The sequence below is a fragment of the Heterocephalus glaber genome, unplaced genomic scaffold (genome assembly GCF_053883595.1).
Source record: "Heterocephalus glaber isolate CG9 unplaced genomic scaffold, H.glaber_assembly_v1.0 deba00001608, whole genome shotgun sequence".
In the NCBI taxonomy this organism is placed as follows: Eukaryota; Metazoa; Chordata; class Mammalia; order Rodentia; family Bathyergidae; genus Heterocephalus; species Heterocephalus glaber.
The window spans coordinates 32,727,906-32,754,341 of record NW_028258379.1 but is presented as its reverse complement, the minus strand read 5'-3'; the positions used below and the strand labels follow the sequence as shown (position 1 = coordinate 32,754,341).

Below are 26,436 nucleotides of genomic sequence, written 5' to 3'. Positions count from 1 at the left end.
GGCTTGCACCACCACGGTCAGCCCAATTTTATTTTAAGGAGCTAAAATTGGAAATGCTGTTGAGTTGAACTTTGTTAATCAACAGTTTTGTCATGGCTGTTCACAGGCAAACAGTTGTGGATCCTTAATCTCTTTTTTGGGGGTACCGGGGATCGAACTTGGGACCTTGCACTTGCGAGGCAGGCAGGGGAACCACTGAGCTAAGTCACCAGCCCTAGATCCTTAATCTCAATAGATGTGTTGATGTTATATCTTTTGGAAGTACATTCATGTAATGGATATCTCAGCATACATTCCATCAAATAATGTTGAGGACCTGGTGTTTCAGGGATTGCAAACATAAGATACAACTTGTTTTTCAGTAGCTTGCGTTCTCGTGCAAGGTTCTTAACATTAAACTGCTTGAAAAGTATGTGAATTTTTATGTGTAAATGTACTTTTTGGTTTTTTTAGTATTTTGAGAATGGTGAGGGAGAAGGGAAAGCCTGTAACTTTTATCAGATTCTGAATGTGGTCTACTTATTTAAGGTCTAAAAAGACAGAAGGACATATAAACTGGTCGTTGTAATGCAGTGTAATCAGTGCCATCACAGAGCAAAATAAAGGAGGACAAGGTCATCGTGAGGAATGAGTTCATTCATCGAGTAAACATTTATGTATTGAGGCACTTGCATGGGGTAGTCTCTAAGTCCAGTAACCCTACATGATATTTAAAATTCTTCAAGCCAGGAATGGTGGCGCACACCTGTAATCCCATTACTTGGGAGGCTGAGGCAGGAGGATCGCTGGGAGTTTGAAGCTAGCCTGGGCTACATAGTGAGTTCAGGCGCAGCCTGAACTACAAAGGGAGACTCTGCCTCAAAAAACAAAACAAAACAAAAAAATTCTTCAACATCCTTTTACAGATATGTTAATACTAATGTTTTATATAATGGGATACATAGGTGAGAAAAGATTAGTTGACTTGCAAATCTGTATTTCTCTGATTCCAAAGTCCACTGTTTTGCATTAAAGCACCCTAGGGAGACACTGAACCGCTGGAAATAAGAGAATGTAGGTCTATGCTTGTACTTTTAAACTTGACAGTGATGGCAGTGAGTCTATAATATGTTTGCTTTTCACGTTTATGGAATTTCTGTACACTTAAAAATGTGAAATAATTTTAATTTGTATATTACATGTATAAAATTGTGCTTTTGTGCTTAATTATGTTTTTCTTTTGAAAGAACCTTTTAGATTGCTGTTACTGGACCAAAAAGATGACATCTATTATTAAATTAACTACCCTGTCTGGGGTCCAAGAAGAGTCTGCCCTTTGCTATCTTCTGCAGGTTGATGAGTTTAGATTTTTATTGGACTGTGGCTGGGATGAGCACTTTTCTATGGATATTATAGATTCCCTGAGGAAGTAAGTTCTGTTTCACATTTCTAGACTTTATTACATTAACTTTTCAAAAAAAATCAACTTGCCTTTCATACACTTTTATAATACAATTTTGCTGTTATATAGTGCTGTCTTTGCACTAAGTTTATCATAAGAATTTTATCCATGCCAAAAACTGAATAGTGACCATTTTAGCTTGTAAAATTTTGGTTGACTTATTAACTTTGTTTATTTGAATTCAGCAAAATCTTAACTTGTCACTTGGCTAATGGATCACTGTAAAGTTTTGCTCTCTAGTTTTAGGAAAGAGCGAGAGTTTGTAAAAATTTAAGAGGAAACTCCTGTGTGACAGCTCTGTGGTTGCATTACATTAGCTTACTTTGTAATTTTTGATGCTTGACATTCGGACTTAGTTCTTAGAATAATAACCATGAGATACAAAGGGGTCCTAATCTATCAGAAAAGATTTGAGTTATGAGCCAGGTGTGATGGTGCATACCTGTAATCCCAGCACTCGGGAGGCTGAGGCAAGAGGATCGCTGCCAGTTTAAGGCCAGCCTGCATTAGAAAGCAGGACCCTACCTCAAAAAGAAGATTCAGTTATATATATGTGTGGTATTATACTAATTAATGAAGGAAAGAGGACTTAAATCTTTTTAAATACTTAGAATTTGAAGCCAAAAAAGAAAAAAACCTATTGTCCATGAGAGCATATACTTCACTGATTAATTGATGTTTTACTACAGTGATTGTGATTTTGGTCAAAAATTCATAGTAAATATGTGGCTAATTACTTTGTTTAACAAGTCCTAAAATTCCAAGCTTAAGTTAATACTGTATAAGGTAGCAATTCATAGTCAACTTATTTGTGGTGACTACTTTTTTCTTTTTTAAATATGTCTAGACATCATAACATCATATGTTTAGATGCAACTTATGCCATAATTTTGTTGTCTATGTAGAACAGGGTAGTAATAATTGAAATTCATAGGTGTATAATTTTAGTTATTTGTTTTGCTCTTCTACCCCAGTATATTCGTCAGTCCAGAATGGGTAATTTTGCCTATTCTGCTTTTACCCTTAAAACAAGAAAGGAGCAAGTTGTCGTTTTGCTTGTGTTCTCCTAGGCATGTTCATCAGATTGATGCAGTGCTGCTGTCTCACCCTGACCCTCTCCATCTTGGTGCCCTCCCTTATGCTGTGGGAAAGCTGGGTCTGAACTGCGCTATCTATGCAACCATTCCTGTTTATAAAATGGGACAGATGTTCATGTATGATCTTTATCAGGTAATATAAACAATTAAGGGAAAATATAATACTCTATTAGTGGTCATTTTTAACCTTTCATTTGTGTCATTCTTTTAGTCTCGACACAATACAGAAGATTTTACACTCTTTACGTTAGATGATGTGGATGCAGCCTTTGATAAAATACAGCAGCTAAAATTCTCTCAGATTGTGAATTTGAAAGGTAAAAAATGTTTCTGTGGTAAATAATTGTAGTAAACTTTTTTTTTTTTTTTTTGGTACCGGGGGTCAAACTCAGGACCTTGTGCTTGCGAGGCAGGCGGCGGAACCACTGAGCTAAATCCCCAGGTGTAGTAAACTTTTCTGTGGTAATGAGTTTTGTTTTGTTTTGTTGTGGTGCTAAGGATTGAATCCAGGGTCTCGCACATGCTAGGCAAGCATTGTGCTACTGAGCCACATTTTCAGCCCTGGGCATGTGGGATTTAACCTTCTGAAAAAACTCAGGAGAATCATAATAAAACTTATAGGCACTGTGGTCTGAGAATAAAAAATTAGTCTTTTTTTGCGTTGATGTGAACTGAACTCTGAACTTGACTCTGAACTTCCATCTCAATTTTTGAAATATTCTAGATTAAATACAAATTTTTGACAGCTCAGGCTGTTAGCATTTTTTCTATTTAGCTTGGAAAGACTTATTTTAGTGTTTATTATGTAGAATGAATGGAGATAAAGCGTGCAGATCCTCCTCCTTGGACCTTAAGTTAGATTCAAGAGACAAAGTAGCTCAAATGTCTAAATGTAATTGAAGTAAATGAAGTGCTGTGGTATCAGAATAGAAAATTACTAAAAGTTTGTTAGGTCAGGATATCATATATTAGATGTATTTATCATATGCAGGATAAGTGCATTAGAGATTTTCTTAAAAACGAACTGTGGTGGGGCTGGGGATTTAGCTCAGTGGCACCGTGCCTGCCTCGCAAGCACAGGATCCTGAGTTCAATTCCAATATCAAAAAAAAAATGAACTGTGGCATTGAGAATATGGTGCAATAATGGACTCTTTTTTTTTTTTTTTTTAATAATGGACTCTTGAAGATTTAACCAGGAAGTAATAATGGTCTTAGTAGTTTTGCTTATATTTAGTTTTTCTGTAGGAATAAATTTTTTTACTCTAGTGCGATTTGAAATGTGGTTCTATTAGTTTAGATGTTAGCAAAATCGGAAACACTTGCTAATATAATGTAAATGTTAAACTTAGGGCTTGTGTAACTCAGTAGTATGTGAAGCTGTGGATTCAGTGGCCAGCATCACACACACACACACACAGTAAATTTATTAGTTAATACTAAGTTATTTAACAGTATACTAGCTTTAATGTTCAACTCTAGCTATCTACTTATGAACCCAATTATCTCTCCAAGAATGCATAATAAAGTTGCAAGAGTATTTGCCTCCATTGAAAGAGTGTAATGTCTGAGGATAGGAGTGTGAGATTTGCTTTTTCACTGTATTCATTTTTACTTCTGAATTTTATATCATTGTGTATGTTGCCTCTTAACATAGCTTAAAAATATAACCTTACAAGGTTATGAAAGAAACTTGAATATCATCATTATCTTGTTGACCTAGGTAAAGGACATGGCTTGTCTATCACACCTCTGCCAGCTGGCCATATGATAGGCGGAACAATATGGAAAATTGTCAAAGATGGAGAAGAAGAAATTGTTTATGCAGTTGATTTCAACCACAAGAGGGAGATGTAGGTATATGAAGACAAGAGCTAAAGGAAATGCAAATAGTGTTACCTAATTCTGTAAAGGGAAAATTAGAAGCATTCTCTTTTTGTTTGTTTTTAACCAAAATCTAGAGCAATTTAAAAGCATCAAGTATTGAATATTTTTACTGTTACTTGGATTGTAAGGGAAAAAGTTTGGTGTAGGACATAAAAGAAGTTTTTAAAATTTACATGTGATTCTTCACTATAAAACAGCTGTCTCCCAGGAGGTGTTGCAAAGCAAGTGAATTTTTGTCCATAAAACTATATTTTATATGCTTTCAACCTACTACTTAACAGAACTTTTGGGGGTTTTTTTGCTTTGTAAAATCAGTAATTTCTATGTAATGTAACTATATTTAATATCACATTCCCTTTAAAAGGGAACACAGTAGTTAAAATTTTACATATTTAATTCTGCATTCATAGCATTACTGTAAATTTTTTGTTGTTCAGTCTCATGTAGGCTTTTGGTATACCTGTACATTAAGTTGAAAGCTTGTTTGTATGAGGTTACAATAGCCTCAAGATCTTTATATTAAGAAATATTTAAGACTAATAGATTGAATTTAGACATATAGATTAATGAGGAAAGTGGGTATTTGAGTAAGTGGTGAATGAATTTAACCATTTTGGGAAAAATTTTTGTCCTTTTACAGTATAACAAAATAATTTTGAGATGGATTAGAATTCACTAGAAAAGGAAACAATATTGGTGATTTCTGATTTGGAAGAATTTATAACCGTAAAGATAATGGAACAGTTTACAAAGGAAAAGTCTGATAGATTTGATTACATACAGGCTGAAACTGTCTGAAACAATAAACTTAAGTTACAAAACCAATAAACTAGGGAAAATATTTGCAAGTTGGCTAAAAAACTTATGCATATATATAAGTCCAAGCATTAATTAACCAAAAATATATAGTTTCAAAATAGACAAAAGTTAAAGTAAAAAAAAAATTGTAAATAATAATGTTTCTTTATTAGGTACATTAAAATTATGTTTAAATGGTAGTAGCCTTTTGGGAAGTATTTTGTGAGTTGCTAAGTCTTTCCGGTTAAACCTTTCTGGAAAAGGTGAACCTTTGTGGAGAACTATTTAGCAACACTTGTATAGTTTAGTAAATACATTTTTCAGAATATATCCCAAAGAAATGTTCAGAAATGCAATTAAAGCTTTTTTTAAAAAGTTCTTTGAAGGATTGTAACGATGAAAAAGTGACAAATATAAATGAAAGAAAAGGTTCAAATAAATACAGTATAAATATTGGTTAAAACTAGCTTAGAAAAAAATTTTAATGTCATGGAAAAAAACTAGGATATAGAATTGAGAATATAGGACTATACATGGGATATCCATTTGTTTTTCTTTTTGAGGTACTGGGGATTGAACCAAGGGACTTGTGTCTAGATTAGCACTGTCTCTTTTTTTTTTTTTTTTTTTTTGGTACTGGGGATCAAACTCGAGTCCTTGCGCTTGCAAGGCAGGTGGCAAAACCACTGAGCTAAATCCCTGACCCTGGATTAGCACTCTTTAATACTGAGTTACATCCCCAAAGTTGCTATCCTCCTCCAGCCTCCTGAGTCGCTCAAATTACAGGTGTGCACCACCACACCCAGTGGGATATACACTTTTTTAAATTAAATTTAAATCCTGCCTCAGCCTCCTAAGTGCTGGGATTACAGGCATGTACCACCACACCTGGCCAAAACTTTTATACTTTGAAGGGTATACTCGAGATATATCAGTTATCTTGACAGTGGTGGTCCTCTGGAAGGTTATTATTTCCCTCTTTATACATATTTTTTTTAATTTACCTGACTTTTGGTTTTTTAAAATTTTATTGGTACGTTTTAGATATACATGATGATGACACTCATCATAGGGAATTTGTACCTGTACATGATATATCTTGCTTCTTTTTTTTGCCATTCCCCTCCCTTCCCTTCGCATATATATTTTTTTATATTTAGCAAGGAAAAAACCCTTATAAAAACAGTTGCTCATTTTTTACTTAAGAACCTATTACTGCTTATTTGAAGTGATATAAAATATTCTTCTTCTTAAACCTTAACAGCCACTTGAATGGATGTTCCCTGGAAATGCTAAGCAGACCCTCTCTACTCATCACAGATTCATTTAATGCTACTTATGTGCAGCCTAGAAGGAAACAGAGAGATGAACAGCTACTGAGTATGTATTATCTAGTGTCCTTTTTAAAGAGCTGTGGAAGTTCATGATAGCGTGAAATTCTTTTTATTCTGCTGACCTTGGTCATAAGAGGTTAGCTAACTCTAGTAGTTTTGAAGAAATACGCGACTATCGAAATTTTCAATAAGAAGATGTAAAGATTGCCTTCTGACATTCAGCACATAGCTAGGTCTCTCAGGCACTCACAGGATATGTCTGTATATTAAGACTTCATGTATATCAATTAGAAAAACACTCTGAAAGAAAACTGAAAAAACAGATAAATGAGGGTACAGAGGGTCAGCTGGTTTTGGTGTGGGGTATTTTATGCTCCAACCTTCTTAGTTTTAAAGAGATGTCTCTAAACTGTTGCTGCTGATTTCTGTTTTGACTTGAGCTGCTTCAGTTCGTGTTCTTTTTTATAAGCCAAATGAGATTTCAGCAGCAAAAGTTGGATTCCACTTTTAAGCATGTTAGCAACCACTCTCTACTTATAAAATATAGCTTGTATGGCTAATCACTAAGTTGAAGTTCTTTAGTTCATGGTTTTTTGTTTGTTTCTGCTAGTTTGCTTGTTATCAGTTATTTCCGAGTAAACTTTCATGTAGAGCAAAGAAATCTAGGAAGATGCTTTTGGTGGAAGAAAATGTAATCTACATTTTATTCTGTGAGTAACATAGAAAATAGGTATTCTATATATAAGATATATATATTTCTATATATAATATATGTAAATAAGTATTGTGTATATATATATATTTGTATGCATATATAAATTTGGGATTAATCATAACAAACTTCATTGGAGTGGACAGGTGAATGCAGGGTGGCCTGGAAGCCCCCATGCTGGTTGTATTAGGCCTGGTCAGTTTTTCCAGTGATTTTTTTTTTTTTTTTTTTTTTTTTTTTTGAGACAAGGACTCGCTATGTAGCCCAGGCCGACCTCAAATTCACAGAGATCCTCTTGCCTTAGCATCCCAAGTACTGAGATTATGGGCATATGCCACCACACCTAGCTCAAATACCATTTTCTATGTATACTTGATGTGAAAGAGTTGGAAACTACTGATTTATAATATTTAAATGAAAAAAGTTGGGAGTTAATGGCCTTATTTTTACCTCTAATGAAAGTATACTTAAAATTAGAAATTGTGCTATCCTAAATAAAATTTTTCATTTTGTACCAGGCCTAGTGATTGCTTACTTATAAATTATAGGCTTTATTTTGGGGGTTTTTTTGTTTGTTTGTTTTTGTTTTTGGCACTAGGGATCAAACTCAGGTCCCTGCGCTTGCGCAGCAGGTGGCAAAACCACTGAGCTAAAGCCCTATAGGCTTTATTGTGAAAGCAGAGAGACAGACAGCGTTATCTTTAATTTTGTAGCACAGCATTGTTTTGTTCTATAGGGATTTTGCATTCTTGTTTTCTAGCAAATGTCCTGGAAACCCTTCGAGGTGATGGGAATGTATTGATAGCCGTGGATACTGCAGGCAGAGTTTTGGAACTTGCTCAGCTTCTTGATCAGATTTGGAGAACTAAAGATGCAGGATTGGGTGTTTACTCACTGGCACTCCTAAATAACGTCAGTTATAATGTGGTGGAGTTTTCTAAGTCCCAGGTTTGTTTTCATGTCATCATTTATGATTACGAAGTTTGCCTGTGATTGGTCTTGTGAAATTGCATTTTGGATATTATTTTTCTGGAGAGGTTGATAATAGTAGCTAACATTAACTATTTACTGTTCAGGTGCTTTACATAATTATTTCATTTAATCTATATATATCCCAGGAGAGAGTTTCTATTTTTGTCTCCATTTCACAGATTGAGCAAGTTGCTTCTCTTCTAACTTTTGGTGTCCCAGTCTATAAAACGGACAAAAATAGAACCAGAACCTACCTGATAGGATAGAAATGTTAGAATTTATTATTCTTTCATTTGTATAAACTTTTTCCCTTGAAATAGCCATCTCTAGGGTAGGATATTTACTTAGAACATACACACCGGTTTCTCAAAAAGATTGAAGGTGACTTATAATCAAATCACTGAAAAGTTGAATTTTTAGGATGAGAATAGGGTGACTTAATGGGAAAGAGAATCAGAAGATTGCTGCTTGTCAGAAGAGTACAAATTTCAGCAACTAGTGGGAAAAAAAGGCTTGAGATAGAGCTTGGATTTCTTGTGTTGTAGAATACATGTAAGTTGCAATATTTTCTAATCACTGTCATCTTTCCCCCTGTATTAGGTAGAATGGATGAGTGATAAATTGATGAGATGTTTTGAAGACAAAAGAAATAACCCATTTCAGTTTCGCCATCTTTCTTTATGCCATGGTCTGTCGGACTTGGCTCGAGTACCCAGCCCCAAAGTTGTGCTTGCCAGCCAGCCTGACCTGGAATGTGGATTCTCAAGAGATCTCTTTATTCAGTGGTGTCAGGACCCTAAAAACTCAATAATTCTAACTTACAGAACTACTCCTGGGACTTTAGCACGTTTCCTGATTGATAATCCTTCTGAAAAAATTACAGAAATAGAGGTAAGCACTTGTAGGCAAACTTTATCTTAGAATTGTTTTAGTGGTATGTTATTTAAAAATTGGTGTTCAGGGCCAGGGATTTAGCTCAGTGGTTCTGCCGCCTGCCTCGCAAGCATGAGGTCCTGAGTTCGATCCCCTGTACCAAAAAAAAAATTTAAATTTGAAAAAGAAAAATTGGTGTTCAAAAATAAAGCTTAAAATTGCCTTATTTTATATTTCAGAATAATAGTAGAGAGCATTTAAGGCAAAAACTTTAGAACCTCTTAACTGGAGATTCTTATTCCAGAGCCCTTTCACTGTGCTCTATGAAACCATACCTAGAAGGAATATGTACATGTACACTGTGTTCTCAGTCTCCAAAGAGTTCCTTTTCTGCCTTTTCCTTAATTGAAATCTGGCTGCTCCCTCCCTAATCGTGTTTTTTTGCCCTCTCAATTAGACCTCTTTTTTTTTCATGTTTCTTTTACTTTAAGTGCAGTTGGTAGCTGCCCTTGTTCAGTATTGCAGCTTTCAGGCCATTCTCTTCCCTTTGCAGTTCATGCCATCAGATCTGATGATATGCTCCTTGTTTCTGACATTTATTAGTCTCTTGGTCATTATCTGTCATTCGTTGGTGATTTAGCCCCTGGTTCACAGCCTTCCTGTCCACTTACACTCAGGACCCTTTTCCTGCAGACTTTACCATCCATATGTATGCTCTGTCCAATTCCTTGGTCCTTTCAGTTCCTTGACACTTTATTTCCTAATGCTCTTCTTCTTCATTACCTCTGCCATCTATTCCCACTGTTGTGCTTTCTCCATCTGGATCTTCCCTTCAAGACCCCCACTTTGATCTTGCAGCTGGCTCTGTCTTACTTCATGCCAGCTGTGCTTCAGTCCCATTGGGGCTTTCAGTTCATGAACCTCACCTTTACTTATCACCCTTATAGCTTAGAGTCATTAGTTCTTGATTTATTGTTTTGTGAACACCTTTAACTCTCTTACCCTTCTGTTTGTTCTACTCTCCTGTCACAGCCTTGACCCAAGTTAAATCGTTTGCTCCATCCATGCCTGTACTCAGGCAGCTTTGTCACTCGAGTGGAACACAACCCTGTGGGTAGGTTCTCCTTCCCTTTCAAGACTTCACATTTCAAAAGGGCACTCAACATTTACAGGATTTCTCATTCTCCAATAATGCAGTTTTATGTCTTCTTACTCAAACATCCTACAACTCGCTCCCACTTTGTCCATAGCACATGACCTTGTCACAGATTTAACAGTTTAGAAAGCAGAAGCAGTCAGACAAGGATTCCTTTAGGTCACCATTACTAAATATACTAATCTGTTTCTGCATCCTCATCTCCTCCCTTATCTTCTTGATGGGAGCAAGGAATTAGCTAAATGACCGAGATGATAAAAAATGGTATTGCTTAATAACCAACCTATCACATCTACCAATTTTCCAGAATTGGTATTATTGACTCTAAATTTCATAGCGGTTTTTTTAATAGCAAAACATTTATTGGTACATTTCAGGCATACATGATGATAACGTTCATCATCGGAAATTTGCACCTGTACATGATATATCCCACCTTTTTTCCCATTCCCCCTACCCTTGTAGCCCCCTCCGCTCCCTGTGTACAAAAGCTTTGTTTCCATTTTTTCCTTCTATTTTCACTTTTTTTTTCTTGTCCCTTGTTCATAGCAATTAATATTGGATGGGATAGTTAATAATTGCTAAAGTTGGACAGTATTTTAGATGACTACTTTTCATTTTGTCTTCATGACAACCATTTAAACAAATGTTTAGTTTGTTAAAAGCTAAATGGTATCTTTGTTTTACATAACTCTAGTTAAGAAAAACAAATGAGTTGGGTGTGGTAACATACACTTATAATCCTAGCACTCAGGAGGTTGGAGCAGGATTGTGAGTTGGAGGCCAGGCTAGGCACCTTAGCAGTTTAGCAAGTCCCTGTCTTAAAAAACTGTGCTTACTTTGGCAGTACACATACTAAAATCGGAAAAAATAAAAAGGGCTGAGGATATAGCTTAGCAGTGGACTGATTGCCTATCATATGAGAGGCTCTGGGTTTAATCCACAGTACAAAAAGAAGCATGGTATTAGTAACTAAAATCTGATACATATTCATTATAAATAGAGGATTGTTGAGCAAGGATTCAGAGCAAGCACAATAGAGTAAAATACTGTCTTGGAGTATTTAATAGAAATACTGAGTTAAAAGATCAGAAGTACTTGACAGTTTCATGAGATATGAAATACTAAATTTGAAATTTTAATTACTAGAAACTCAGTTAAGGCTGATACGCCATTTGAGGAATTAATATAAGAATATTAAAAGGTTGAAGAGGGCCAGGGATTTAGCTCAGTGGTTTCGCCGCCTGCTGCCCAAGCACAAGGACCTGAGTTCGATCCCCGGTACCAAAAAAAAAAAAGTTTGAAGAAATAGGAAATGATACACAGAAGTGTATCAAAAGCAACTGAAACATGAAATGTCAGATTTTTATTTTTTACGAAGTATACTTAGTGCTTAGGACCTTTTCCTTGCTCACCTTTTTAGAGCTATTTCTCTGCAGTTATCCCTCCTTTCCCCATCATCTATGGTCTTTCCCCCTTTACTTGATCATATCCCAAACAATTTTTATTTTACCCTCTCTGCTCCCAACCTGCTCTTTTTTTTTGGTCTTTTGAGACAAGGTCTTGCTATGTAGTTCAGGCTGGCCTTGAACTTGCTGCAATCCTCATGCCTCAGCCTCCTGAGTGCTGGGATTACAGGCATGCACCACTATGCCCACCCCAACTTTTTTGGGGGGGGGGGCAGTACCAGGAATGGAACTCAGGGCCTTGCACTTGCAAGGCAGGCGAGGTGCCACTGAGCTAAATCCCCAGCCACCCAGCCTTCTTTTTTCTTAGTCTTATGGGAAAAGCAGCCTTTTCCACATACTTACTCAAGCAAAAATTTAGAAAATTTAAAATGTTCACTGAAGGAAAATATGTCTGTGCCATAAGTGCAGCACAGTATGTGATGAATTCACACACAGTGAACACACCTGTCCAGCCTGCATCCAGTTAAGAGCTAAGATATTATCAGCTCCCCACACACCCCCTTTGACTCTCTCCATCTCCTCCAAGGTAACCACTACCCTGCACAGATTATTACTACTTTTTTTTTTTTGGTGGTACTGAGGATTGAACCCAGGGCTTCACGTGTGCTAGGTAAGCACCCTTCCACTGAGTTGTGTTCCCAGCCTTTACAACTTCTTTTTTAACTATTTACTTTTCTCGCAATAGCTATACCCAGTCCATCAGCAAGAGTACTCTCCTACAAAACTCTCCATATTACATACAGTGACACTAGGAGGTTAACATTGATAGTGTGCTATCATTCCATTTCCTGACCCCACTCAACTGTATCCTTTCCCTTTTTTGTCTGGATTTCCATACAGGATTACATGTTGGATTAAATTGTCTTGACTGTTGACATTTTTGAGGCATATGGGTTTTTTTCCTCCTTGATATACAAATATTTTTTCTGTTTTTTGTTTTTTTGAGATAGGATCTCGCTGTAAAGAACAAGCTGACCTTCAGTTCACTGTGTACCCGACACTGGCCCTAAACTTGTGGCGATCCTCCTACCTCAGCCTCCCAAGTGCTGGGATTATAGGCATGCGCCACCACGCCCAGCTCCGTGTTATTTTTTTTAAAGGCTGAATTATCCACCTGTTCTGAAACTTGTTCTTTTCACTTGAGTCTTTCTTGAATAGTGAGAGTATATAAAGATCTTCCTTACATAGTATTTGGTATATTATGCCAAATGTTTTTGAATAAATGAATAGATTCTTTTTAGTAATTTTGAGGTACATTGTATATGTGTTCTCTGGTTATTTAATCCAGTGGACCTGAAGGAGTCGCTCAGACCTTTTCAGAGAGTCCATAGGACCAAAACGCTTTTTCATATTCATATTAATATTAATATATCACTTGGCTTTTCACTGCTATATTTATGCTGATGGGTAAAATCAGTAGTGCAAGAAGTGCTGGTGTCTTGGCATACATTAAGGCAGTGGTGCCATGCTGTGGTAGAAATCACTCCTTTTTCTTTTTCACTGCATTTTTTTTTTTTAACCACCGTGCACTTGTAGTTTAAAAAAATACTAGTTTAGTTTTAAGAATATCCTTGATAAGGCAGTAAAAGTTATTACTACTACTCCATCTTTTTAGCAATTTTAAAAATAATTTTAGTAGTAAGATAGAAAATGTGCATAAAGTATATTGCATGCTAAATAAAGTACGATGGTTTCTAATAAAAAAGACACGTGTGGGTGAGTTGTGAGTTAAACTGGCTGCTTTGTTTTTGAAATACCGTTTTTCCTTGAAGTAATATTCACTTTTGGGTGTTTGATATTTCTTAAAAATTAATAAATTGAGTGTGTTATTATAAAAAAGTGATAACATGTTTTGCTTAAATCTGATAAAATTCTAACTTTCAAGTGAAAATTAAAAATTTTGGAGATTTGAGGAAGTTTGGAAATTCTGGAACTGTGACATAGACAACTAAAAAGATTTCTGATGAAATTGATGGTGATATTTATGGATGTGATTTTTAAATATTATTTGTGAGATCTGTGTAACTTGAATGGATATTTCTGAATTATCACGTTTTTATAAAATACTACATAAATGAAAGATCCATTCAAAACATAAGATACATCAATAAATCATAATTTAACAGAACACAAAAAGTTTATTAAGGTATGATTTCAGTCCACATTAACCTTTAAGAAATTACCACTTTTTAGCTGGACATGGTGTCACACGCTCATAATATCAGCACTGTGGGAAGTTCAGGCCTACCCCATACAATTTAGCAATTTAATGAAAACTTGTCTCAAAATAAAAAAGGAATTGGGGATGTAGCTTAGTTGGGAAGACCCTGGCTTCAATCCCTAGTACTGCGTGCACGCATGTGCACACATGTAAATTACTGCTTTTTGAGTTTTAATGTATTAAGAGAAATGTCTGTGAAAAAGCTACTTCCTCTTTGAATAACGTGTCTGGATGAGGCTGCATTTTCTTCATATATTTTAACCAGAAGAACATATTGTAGGAGATTGTGTGCAGAATCTGCATATTTGTATTATTGTTTCAGTAAAATGAATTCCTAGAAATATAAAAACTGTCAAATGATATTTTCATTTTCAGATATTAGCAAATTGCCTTTAATGTAGCTGTACTAAATTTTGCAGATAGTAGGTGAAGGTTCCCTTTCTTCATTATAATTAGCGTTGCCAATCTTATCAAGTAAAAACTTGTTGTATTTTGCATTTTTTCAAAAACTAAGTAAAAGTAGACATCTTTCTACGACTATCTAGTTATCCATCTTCCTTATTTTGTAAATTCTTTATATATCTTATATTTTTTGGTGTATCTTTTGTTTCCATTAATTTTATGATTTTGGTTTTTTTGGTACCAGCAATCGAACTCGGGTCCTTGAGCTTGCAAAGCAGTCGGCGAAAGCACTGAGCTAAATCCCTGCCCCAATTTTATGAGATTTTAAATGCCAGATATATAATTTATTTTTTAATGTTGACATATTTATTCATCTTTTCCATTATGGTTTTATGGTTTTTGAATTTTCTGTTATATATGGGTTTTATGTGGCCTCATCTACTCCAAATTATAAAAATACTTGTCTGCATTTTCTTCTAATCGACTGGTACTTTTAACCAGATTTATTTAAACCCATCCTAGACACGTTGACAGCTCAGTTTTAGTTCTAAGTAGGATCTATAACTGCATGTAGTGGAAACTTGATTAATTTTAGAGGGAAATTTAAAGGGGATGAATCAATTATGTGGTATATCACTGCCTCAACCCCCTAATATTAATATTTTCTTTTGTCTGCTATTTTTTTTTAGCTGAGGAAACGTGTGAAGCTTGAAGGGAAAGAACTTGAGGAATACTTGGAAAAAGAGAAACTAAAGAAAGAAGCTGCTAAAAAACTTGAGCAGTCAAAAGAGTGAGTTACTTTCATGTAGAGTATAAGTTTATGTATATAATTTGAAAAGAACATTTTATTTTAATTTATTTGCAGTACTGGGGATTGAACTCAGGGCCTTCATACTGAGCATCATCCCCAGCCCGTTTTTTTAATCTTTTTGAGACAGCATTTCACTAAGTCAGTGACTTGCCCAGGCTGGGCTCAAACTTGTGATCCTCCCACCTTGGCCTCCCAGAGTGCTGGGATTATAGGCATATGCCACCATGCTTAGCTCAAAAGAATGTATTTCTAAGACTTGGGTGTTCAGTTGGAAATATATAAATTTTCTTAGAACTTTATTATCTTTGTTACATCTTTCACATGGCTAAACTACCAATTCCTTTCAGTGCTGATATTAATCTTCTTTTATCAATTGGTAGTTAATGCTCTGTTTTATAAAATATTGATCTAATATTGAATATTGTTTTATTATCAGTTGAATTAATATTCAGTTAGTAACACTGAATATGAATTCAGTAATAATTTTATAAATATTCATTTAAAATCTCTTTGGGACTTTATGACCTGGATTTATTCCACAATCCTCCCAGGGTGGATATAGATTCCAGTGATGAGAGTGATGTTGAGGAAGATATTGACCAGCCATCGGCTCATAAGACAAAGCATGACCTGATGATGAAAGGTGAAGGTAGTCGTAAAGGAAGCTTCTTCAAACAGGCAAAAAAGTCTTATCCTATGTTTCCTGCCCCAGAAGAAAGAATTAAATGGGATGAATATGGAGAAATTATCAAGTATGTGAACAAAACAGACTTTTGTTTCTTACAGATTGGAGGTATCAGTTGTGTTACTTCAGCTCAGTAAATTTGATCTTTTTGATCAGCACATACTTCATTAGATTCTGAATACCTTGCCTTGAAAGATGTAGAGACTCATAGTTTGAAACAAAAGTAGAAATGCTGAGAAAAAAAAATTGATATTAGGGGAAATTAATAGTTTTATTACTTAGTTTAAATGGTTTAAAAAGACTTTCTTTTCCCCATGTACGAAGAGAGGTAAGAAACATGTCTTGGAGAAAGGCATAGGATAAAAGGAAGTTTTGGTGGTGATTGTATTTAGTTTAGGAAATGGATTATGATCCAAACATTATACATGTTTTAATTATAAGAAGAATGTGAGGCAGGATGAGTAGAACCATAGAAAATCTGTAAAATCTGTACCCACTACCAGAAAAATGGCAGAAATCCACTAACTTGCAAATTTGGAAACACCCTTCAGAGTCCCCATTACTTCCCTGGTGTCAGATCCCTCAGCTGATATCTTTCATGATCTGGTTTCTTCTTTTCTATTGCTTTCTTTATATTTCTTTATTTCTTTTTGTTTTGTGGTTTGTTTTGAGACGGGGTCTTGTTGTGTTGTCTGGGATGGTCTGGAACTCCTAGACTCAAGTGATTCTCCTGCCTCAGCCTCTCAAGTACCTGGGACTACACACACACATGCTACTGTATCTGCCTTTGTTTTTCTATATTTCTTGTACTTTCTACTCCCATAATGCTTTTTGAGCATATAAGTGGACTTAGGTCATTCCTGGGTTTAATTAGGGAAATTCCATTGTCTACTTGGCTCTGTAAAACAATAGAGAGGAAACAAAACAACTTAAGCAACACTAGTGCTTGGCTTTGCTTCTCTGTATTTCATGTACTTTGTACTTCCATAATGCTGTCTTTAGCATGTTGTGTACTTAAGTCATTCTTCAGTTTAGTGAGGAAAATTCCCTTGTTTCCCTGGCCCTCTGAAATAACAGAAAAGAAAACAACTTTAAAAGAAAACAACTGATGAATTTGCTTGCAGTCCCACTTGACCATTGGCCAGTCTGTTTAACATATGGACAGTGCTCTTTAGCTTTAGTTTCTTTGTCTGAAATTAAAGATAAGAATTAAATGAGGTTTTTCTCTTTCTTTTTTGGTGGAGGAGGGGTGGTACTAGGTTTGAAACCCAGGACCTTGTGCATGCTAGGCAGGTGCTGTGCCTCTGAGCTACACCCCCATCCCTGAAGGTTGTATTCTTAGGGCACTTAGCATAGAACCCGACTTGAACTTGAAGTACATAGCCCATAAGTGGTTGCTACTGCTGTTGTTATTCTGTAAACTACAGTTAGAGCTATTGGATTGCAGAGGGTAAAAATCTGCTGCCACAACATGGGTGTTAGAGAATAGATGCCTGGATTCTCAAAGGAGTAGGGTGGATTTGGGAGTGATATGTAGACAGTTATAGGAGGTGAGAGAAAGAATGTTGAAAACAAGTTTTTGATTTTACTTTTCATTAGAACTGTAATATTGGAAGTAAAAATGGGAAGACATGTCTCAGTAGTACACTGAAATAAAGTTGAAGGCCTATGAAGGAGCTAATAATTTCATATCTGTCTTCTCCAAAAAGGACAAATGGAAAATCATCTGCTTGCTTTGGACAAAATTGAAATAATAAGTCTAGAGGACATCTCAGGAGTTCTTAAATTTATAGTTGTTGGGATTTGCCAAAGGAAACCATAGAAATTGACAAAAAATAATTATTTGAAAGGAATATAGTGCCCAATTGCGACAGTACTTGCTATAGCCACTGAGGTCTTCTAATGACCGTTTGCTAGTCTCTCACTGAGGGCCTTTCTCTAGTCTACACAGTGTCCGTACAGAACACTTTTCAGTGGGCATGAAAACATAATATATATAGTTATCTGATAATTGATATTATGAAATTTATTGGCTTGCAATAAATATATATTTCAGTCTTGAAATTTGTGAGCAGTCTAGAAATTTATGCCACCCACTAGTTACACATTTTATATATTAGATTGCTTCTTACTGCTTCTAATTAGAGACTTATTATTTAGACCAGAGGATTTCTTAGTGCCAGAACTTCAAGCTACTGAAGAAGAAAAAAGCAAATTAGAATCTGGTTTGACAAATGGAGATGAGCCCATAGATCAGGATTTATCTGATGTTCCGACTAAGTGTATTTCTACAACAGAATCTATTGAAATAAAGTAAGTGCTTTTGCTTTTGTTGCATTTGGAAAATAGATTATAAGATAAAATTTTACATTATTTCAAAGTGAAATTTCTCAGTGTCCTCTGGTAGGTTTATGCTTTTAAAATTAATTTCTTTTTCCATGAAAAGACACATGAAGCGTGATGGTATTTTCTCTTCATTAATGATGTTTGAGTGTCCAAGACATTGTGTTGGTGGTGGGAGAGGGAGGAGATGGATATTAATTTTTCTGGCCTTCTCAATAAGTTTTATAGCAGGTAAAAGAATAATGCATCTTACAAGTTTTAATTTTTTCTAACTGCTTGTTTCATAAAGTATGCTGCTTGATTTAAACATCACTAATGCCCTAATGTCTAGAAAATTTAATTGAAGATTTAATATCTTAATAACTTCTTAATAACCACCCTTTTTTCCTTTCTACCTAGAAAACTTTTTTCCCCTTTCTACATAGTATAATTTTGAGATTTTTATGAGGCATCAAAGAGCAAATTGGTTTATTTGCCCAGTGATACCTTCTATATATTCTCAAGTATAACTAAGGTGTAAATAATTCATGTTGACAATGTAACACATGTTTTTCTCAAGTCCTCATTTTATGTATTGTATAAGTTTCTTTCCTGATGATAAAAGCCATTTTTTTAAAAAAAGCTTAGTTTTGGAATTAACTTATTAGAAAAGTGAGCTTAAATAATCTTGTCTACTTGCAGAGCCAGGGTTACTTACATAGACTATGAAGGACGCTCTGATGGAGATTCCATTAAAAAAATCATTAATCAGATGAAACCACGCCAGCTGATAATTGTCCACGGCCCACCAGAGGCCAGTCAAGATCTGGCGGAGTGCTGCCGTGCATTTGGCGGGAAAGACATTAAAGTGTACATGCCGAAGCTGCACGAAACAGTCGATGCTACGAGTGAAACACACATCTACCAGGTAAGTAAGCTGCTGCGTGAGCCATATGGAAATGAGCACTCTGTGTTGCAGACCAGGAGACATTGGGGTGCAGGGATAGGTGATATGGACATGGCTCCCTGCCCTGGCAGATCTGAGAGCCCATGGGGTTTATAATAAGCAAAGAGCATTTCCCTCCTGGTTATACCTCTTTTGTTTTGTTTTTTTGAGACAGGGTCTGGCTTTGTAGTTCAGGCTGGCCTTGAACTCATGGCAATCCTCCTGCCTCAGCCTCCTGAGTGCTGGGCTTACAGGTGTGCCACCACATCTGGCTATTCGTGGTCATACCTCTAAGAGGAAGTGTAGGATGCTATGAGAGTATAAAGACACAACACTGACCCAGATTTGGAGATTTAGAAAAGATTTCCTGGAAGAAGTGATAACTAAGCTGAATCCTGATGGGTATTTAGATAAATTGTGAAGACAGAGTAGGAAAGAGACGAGCCAAGAATGTTCCAGGCAGAGGGAACAGTATTTATAGAAGTACAGAGGTGAAGGGAATGAGGAATGTTCAAGAATTCAAAGTTTAAAAAAGAAATTCACAGGTGGGTCAAGGTTCTTCTCCTAATTGCAACGGATGGAGACAGGTACAGAAAATAGGACTGGTGGAGGAGAGACGGACTCTTACGTGGCTGAGGGAGATAATGACGGACTAAGAGAGGAGTGATGTCTGCATCTGGAAGAAAGGGTTAGAACTCACCAGGCAGAAAATGATTCTGGGTAGAGCAGCAGGAAGCAGCATCCCAACACACGGGTGTGCACAGCCTGGGATGCTCGGGAACACACAGCCTCTCTGTTCTCTGGAGTGGGCCGACAGCTCGGTGCCTGGCCTGGCTGCGCATGAGCGTCCAGCATGGGGTGCTGTGCTCTGAACCTCACTAGTGCTGCACACACTGGAGCGAAATGCCATGGGAGTCTGGTGGTGCAGCAAGGCTGAGAGCCTCTTCTTTGGGATGTAGACAAGGACCCTGAAAATCGTACAGGGCATTAGGAGGATTGAAAGAGTGAAAGATTTTCAGGTTTTAATCATATTGTCAGAGTTAGAAAATGACAGTGAAAGGTTCCGTGTAATTTGTTAATTTATACTCTGGGTTTTATTTCTCCCCTCCCTTTTGCACATCCAGGTGAGATTAAAAGACTCACTTGTCAGCTCCCTTCAGTTTTGTAAGGCAAAAGATGCTGAATTAGCGTGGATCGATGGTGTCCTAGACATGAGAGTTTCCAAAGTGGACACGGGAGTAATTTTAGAAGAAGGAGAGCTCAAGGATGACGGAGAAGACTCAGAAATGCAAGTGGATGCTCCTTCAGATTCCAGCGTGATAGCACAACAGAAGGCCATGAAAAGTCTGTTTGGAGATGATGAGAAAGAAACGGGTGAAGAGAGTGAGATCATCCCTACTTTGGAGCCCTTGCCCCCTCACGAGGTAAGGAAGCCTGTGTCTTTTCAGACTCTTCCTCAATTTGTCTTCCTTCTAAGTTTTCTTTTTATGTTTGTAACCATTTAAAATATGTTTTATGTAGGCTGATTTTGGAGTTCTTAAAAAAGATTACTCAAGCTGGGCATGCTGCCCATGTCTTTAGTCCCAGACTTAGGAGGCTGAGGCAGAAGAATCATGAGTTTGAGGCCAGCCTGGGCAACGTATCTAATTCAAAACCAGCCAGAACTACAAAGCGAGACCCTGTGTGAACTACTACTCCTCAAAAAAAAGATTACCCAAGACACGTTCCTCTGTTTCTGTATGTGTATCCAATCTCTATGGCTGGAGAATAACAATTTAGAGGAAACCTTTAACAAACCTTTGAAGGTATAGAATAGTTTCATGGTTTGGATTTTCAACATGGAATTTTTTTTTCTTTGAGACAAGGTCTTACTTACTATGCTAGCAATCCTCGTGCCTCAGCCCCCCAAGTGCTAGGATTACAGGCATGTGCCACCACATTTGGCTCTCAGCATGAATTTGTAAATAGTAAATTTGATTGTGAGGACCACCTGCCTGCTTCCAATCAAATTTGTACTTTTCTGAGAATGTCATACTCTTGCATTCCATTTCATATGTTGTCAGTTAAGTTTAAATCACTTTTGGATTTGATACAGTTAGAACCTTTGCTTAAGTACAGCCATAGTTCTAGCCTAGTGTTTACATTTTTTCAAGAGAGAGCCATTTAATTAGCAAAGATTTCAGGTAATGAAACTTAAAGCAGAATTAGAACTGTAAGAGCCCTACATGCTTATTAAGTGTAGGCTAGTGTAGCTATGAAGCTGAGACTCATTGGATTCCCTTCTTGAAATTGGTAGGCAGAATTAGAGGGAAACTTCTTTTCTCTCCGAGTGAAAGCTAGCACTCTTCAGAGCAATTTCAGAGTTGCAGCGGTAGGCAAGGACCACTTGCCATTCAGATTCTAAACCCGTTCCACCCATTACGTCCACACTGAGGGAGGAGGGGAAGTGGAAGTGGGATTAGGAAAGATTTATCCTCTGAACTGAGCGAAGGACTGGGATTTGGAAAATGAGCTTTTGGTCCAGTTCTGCCTTTTGGCACTCTAGTTGACCCTCTCTCACAAGTGGGTGAAGAAGAGCGTGTTACCACCCGTCTCTGTTATTAGGAGGCATGAGTAATAGAATTGTGAAACATCAGAAAAATGTGAAGGGTTTTGTAATGTTAAATAACGAGGTAAAATCCAAAATAACAAACATGGAACGTGATTACAGTCCTGAAGTGATCTGTCAGAGGACTTCGGAGAGTAATAAAAACTATCTCAGCCATCATGCAGGGCTTCACTTTATTCAGTACAACTCTGTGTTTGGTGTTTTATTTGAAGTTGTGCTTCCCCCTTTGACTTTATCCAAGGTTCCTGGACATCAGTCAGTTTTTATGAATGAACCAAGACTATCAGACTTCAAGCAAGTTCTTTTACGGGAGGGGATTCAAGCTGAATTTGTAGGAGGTGTACTTGTTTGCAACAATCAAGTAGCAGTCCGAAGAGTAAGTTCGTTTTTAATAAGGGCTGACTTGAACACATCCTTCAGATGTTTTGTCAGTTTGAATTCTTCCTTGATTTGTGATTTCACAGAACTGAAGATCGGTAATTTATATCTATAGTGATGACGTTGGAGAATTGTACATGGCTCTCAAGAAATGATATATAATTTTATGGTAAATTTTGTGTTGCTTGAATCCTCTGGAATTCATATGTCTATTAAAATTTGTTATTTGAATATTATATTCATATTCGATAAATCAGCATTCTATTTCCCACTAATTGTAGTCGATTTAATATATTTTGGGTTGGATTTGGTTTGGTTTGGTTTGGTTTGGTTTGGTTTGGTTTGGTTTGGTTTGGTTTGTTTTGTTTTTGGTACCAGGAATCAAACTTGGGACCTTGCGCTTTTGAGGCAGGCACTGGAACCACTGAGCTAAATCCCCGGCCCAATTTAATATATTTTGTTTATTATGTCTACATATTAATGAATGGCAAATGTACTAACCTCTTTTTCTTAAACTTGGTTTCTAGACGGAAACTGGACGCATTGGATTAGAAGGCTGTCTTTGTCAAGATTTTTATAGGATAAGAGACCTTTTGTATGAACAGTATGCCATCGTGTAAAGGACATGATGTCAAGAAGTATCTACTTGACCTTTCTAAGAAAAAAGCGTTTTTATTCTAAGCTTTTGCTCCTTTGTTTTGTAACATGCGAAAAGAATCTGCTAGAAAAACTGAACATGTATTAAATTTTTTTAAATGTAAATAGAGGACTGGGGATATTGCTCAGTGGTAGAGTGCTTCCCTAGCATGCACAAGGCCTAAGGTTTTAATCTCCAGCATCAGAAAAAAACAGAAAGAAGGAAAAATGAAAAATGTAAACAGAACCCATGTTGCTAGTGCAGAATGAGTGCCCTGCCTTTTGGCTTTCAGAGTGGTAGAGGTCCTAACAGGTGCACAGGTTAGAATTAAAGATGATTGGTTGCCTTTACAGACCCTCGCCTTCAAAGGGCTTTTTACTTGAATAAAACAATGCAATTTAACAAACCAGTTCGTGGCCTTAGAACACGTTTGCATGTCCTCTTGCAAACAGCTTCTTGTATATTCTGAAATGAAAGAATTATTTGGCAAAAGATGTGCTTCAACAAAACTAAAGTGATATAATAGTTTTTTGAAGATTAGGTATTTTTTAAAAAAGTGTATGTGCTATCATTCTTTTCAATTCTAATCCGTGTTTTCACGTGTCGTGTATCTGTTCCAAGCCTATAGTTTCCAGTGATTCACTCTAGTGTGAGGTAGTACACATTTTGTCCAGAAATCAATTTTTATTTTTCTCATTTCTTGTCTTACTGATTTTTTTTGTTGTTCAATTTCAGTTATTACACCATCATTTGAATATGTCATTCAAAGGAACTGCTTGATGCCTTAGTCTTAAGGGTTCTGCATACATTTTAGATACAACTGTCAGCTGGGTTACTGTATTTGGATCTGTTCAGTGCTGTACTTTTAAGAAAAATGTTGAACTTCACATTTTTTTTTTATAAAGTAGCAGTGTAATTTAATTAAAATATGTAAATGTTTTCCTCTCTTAGGCTTGCACTCTTCTAAGGTTACTGCAGCAGTGGTTGGATTTTATGTACATTGCTAGAAAAGTAGTACTGAAATTGGCCGGGCACAGTGCCATGTGCCTGTGACCTCAGCTAGTTGGGCAGCTGAGGCAGGAGGATCACAAGTTTGAAACCAGCCTTGAGTAACTGAGCAAGACATTCTCTCAAAGAGGACCGGAAATGTAGCTCGGTGGTAGAGCGTTTGCCTAGCTCTACCATGGGTTCAAACCCCAGTACCGTTGAAAAACAAAACAAAACACTAAAATTGGATAAGGTCATCTTTGCTGTCCTGATACAGTATAGACCATTTGTATTCAAGAGTAAAACCTGAATATATGCAATATACATTGGATTTAAGCCATGAAAGATACGGTGCCCTATTGTAATTTGTTGATTTTTCCTTTTTAGAAAAGTAATTTAATCATGGCACACCCTGATGCTTATTCTCTTTACACTTAGCATTTTTAAGAGCATCAGTCTTTGTTAACTTTTGTGGAACTATGTATATTTCAACCCAGTGACATCAGAATAGAATTAATACTTCATTCTGTGTCAAATGCTTACAAAACGTCTGTTGTAGATTATAATATTAATACAGAGTTTACAGCCTTCTGATACTGACAAACCAATGTTTCAGAAGATGAATATAAAAGGTATAATTCCTTTTTAGCATCTCAAAAATTTTCTCTCAAACGTTTGGTGCTGTATAATTCTATGTATATTCCAGGGGAAAGAAAGTCTGTATTTCTTTCATGGTTTAAAGTATCTGGTTATACATATGCTGAAAAACTTACCTTGTCTACCCTTTCTGTTGACCTGTGAGCAATAATGAAACTACAGTACAGAGCTGGGTGTGGTGGCACATGCCTATAAGTCAAGCCACTTGGGAGGCTGAGTCAGGAGAATGGAGTTCAAAGATAGCCTGGGCAACCCAACAAAACTCTATTTACACACGTGCATGGTGCTTGAAGATTGCCATGTTAAATGTCATTGCAAGATCAACACTCTTACTTGTTTCTAGAGAGATGACAGTATTACTGAATTTTCTAAAACGAGACCTTTATTTTGGCATGTTACTTTAAAACAATTTTACTAACGACTATGAGATACAACAAAGTCAGAGAAACTTTCAGATCTTTATTGTTTCAAAGCAAGAATAAATACATGTGGATTGTTAACTGATATCTGCAAGTAGTTTTGTTAAAAAGAAACTGTATTGTAGTATTTGTGAACGTAGACATGTCAGATATTTTTGCAGTTATTTGTATGCTTTCACCACCCAGTAGGTGACCTGAAACAGAAATGAGGAGATCAATTTTCTAAGGAGGGCCATTCACCTTTTTAAAAAATTGAGGTGTAAGGCCGGGAATTTAGCTCAGTGGTTCCGCCGCCTGCCTCGCAAGCGCAGGGACCTGAGTTTGATCCCCAGTACAAAAAAGAAAATTGAGGTATAGTTTACATTCCATAAAATATTCATTCTTTTAAAATGTACAGTTCATTTGGTGTATTTACAGAGTTGTGTGACCATTATTCTACTGTCTACTTTCAGGACGTTTTCATCATTCCGAAAAGAAACCCCGTACTTATTAGTACTTATTCCCTATTTTCCCTTCTCCCTAGCCCCTGCTAATCATTAAATTTTCTGTTTCTGTGGATTTTCTATAAACATAGAACCAAGCGACATTTGGCCTTTTGTGTCCGACTTCTTTCACTTAGCATAATGCTGTTTTTAAGGTTCTTCAATATATTAGCATGTATCAGTATCCTTTTTTACAGTGGAACTATATGTCCTTGTATGGATATGTTGTACCACATTTTGTTTTTTCATCAGTTGGTGGACATTTGGGTTGTTTCCAATTTGGGGCTATTATGAATAATGCTGCTTTGAACAGTCATGCATGAGGTTCCCCTCCCTTTCTGAATATATATTTTCAATTTTCTTGAGTATATACCTAAGAATTGAATTGCTACATCATATGGTAATTAGGAACTGCCAGATTGTTTTCCAAAGTGATTATACTATTTCACATGCCCACCAGTATATATGAGAGTTCCATTTTCCCTACATTCTGTCTAACATTTGTTACTCTCTACCTTATTTTTTGATTTTAGCCATCCTAGTACAGTGAAGAGGTATCTTACTGAGCTTTTAATTTGCATTTCTCCAGTGAATAATGGCAAGCATTTTTTCATGTGCTTATTAACTATCTTTGGAGTAATGTCTGTTCAGATCCTTTTTTTATTTAAAATTTTTTTTAATGATTGAGTTACAAGGTTGTTTTAGACATGTTCTAGATACTAAAAATACATATACATATATATGTATATGTATATATATTTTATTTCAGGCTAGCTTTGACAGATCTTCTTGCCTCGGCCTCCTGAGTAACTGGGAATACAGGCATGTACCATCATGCCCAGCTTTGAATTAATTTTTATTGATGGTACGAGGGAGATTATTTCCCTATTGAATTATTTTGCCACCCTTGGTGCAAATCAAGTTGTTTTATTGATTGATCTCTGAATATCTGTTTTCATGCCAGTACCATAGAGTCTTGATTACTTTGTAGGAAGTTTTTAAATCACAAAGTATGAATTTTTCAGCTTTGTAACAATCTTTCAAGATTGTTTTATCTGTCTCTCTTGGGTCCCTGGATTTCCATGTGAGTTTTAGAAACAACTGATCAATTTTTGCAAAAAAGTTCACTGAATTCTAATAGAG

At 36.3% G+C, this 26,436-nt stretch overlaps 1 protein-coding gene across 3 annotated transcripts in view; it reads left to right on the top strand.

Annotated features, from left to right (window-relative positions):
• Cpsf2 (cleavage and polyadenylation specific factor 2) overlaps positions 1–25,395 on the top strand; it is a 32,114-nt gene extending 6,719 nt beyond the window's left edge. For all 3 annotated transcript variants that reach the window (XM_004837022.4, XM_021244791.2, XM_013066688.3), the window contains exons 3-16: positions 1,227–1,408; positions 2,512–2,671; positions 2,750–2,855; positions 4,261–4,390; positions 6,487–6,602; positions 8,029–8,216; positions 8,841–9,131; positions 15,051–15,151; positions 15,724–15,924; positions 18,018–18,170; positions 18,882–19,107; positions 20,250–20,549; positions 21,975–22,109; positions 22,639–25,395. In XM_004837022.4, coding sequence (XP_004837079.1) covers positions 1,260–1,408; positions 2,512–2,671; positions 2,750–2,855; positions 4,261–4,390; positions 6,487–6,602; positions 8,029–8,216; positions 8,841–9,131; positions 15,051–15,151; positions 15,724–15,924; positions 18,018–18,170; positions 18,882–19,107; positions 20,250–20,549; positions 21,975–22,109; positions 22,639–22,731 — 2,349 coding nt within the window. In that variant the 5' untranslated portion in view covers positions 1,227–1,259 and the 3' untranslated portion in view covers positions 22,732–25,395. The remainder of the gene's footprint in view (positions 1–1,226; positions 1,409–2,511; positions 2,672–2,749; positions 2,856–4,260; positions 4,391–6,486; positions 6,603–8,028; positions 8,217–8,840; positions 9,132–15,050; positions 15,152–15,723; positions 15,925–18,017; positions 18,171–18,881; positions 19,108–20,249; positions 20,550–21,974; positions 22,110–22,638) is intronic.
• Positions 25,396–26,436: the final 1,041 nt, after the last annotated feature.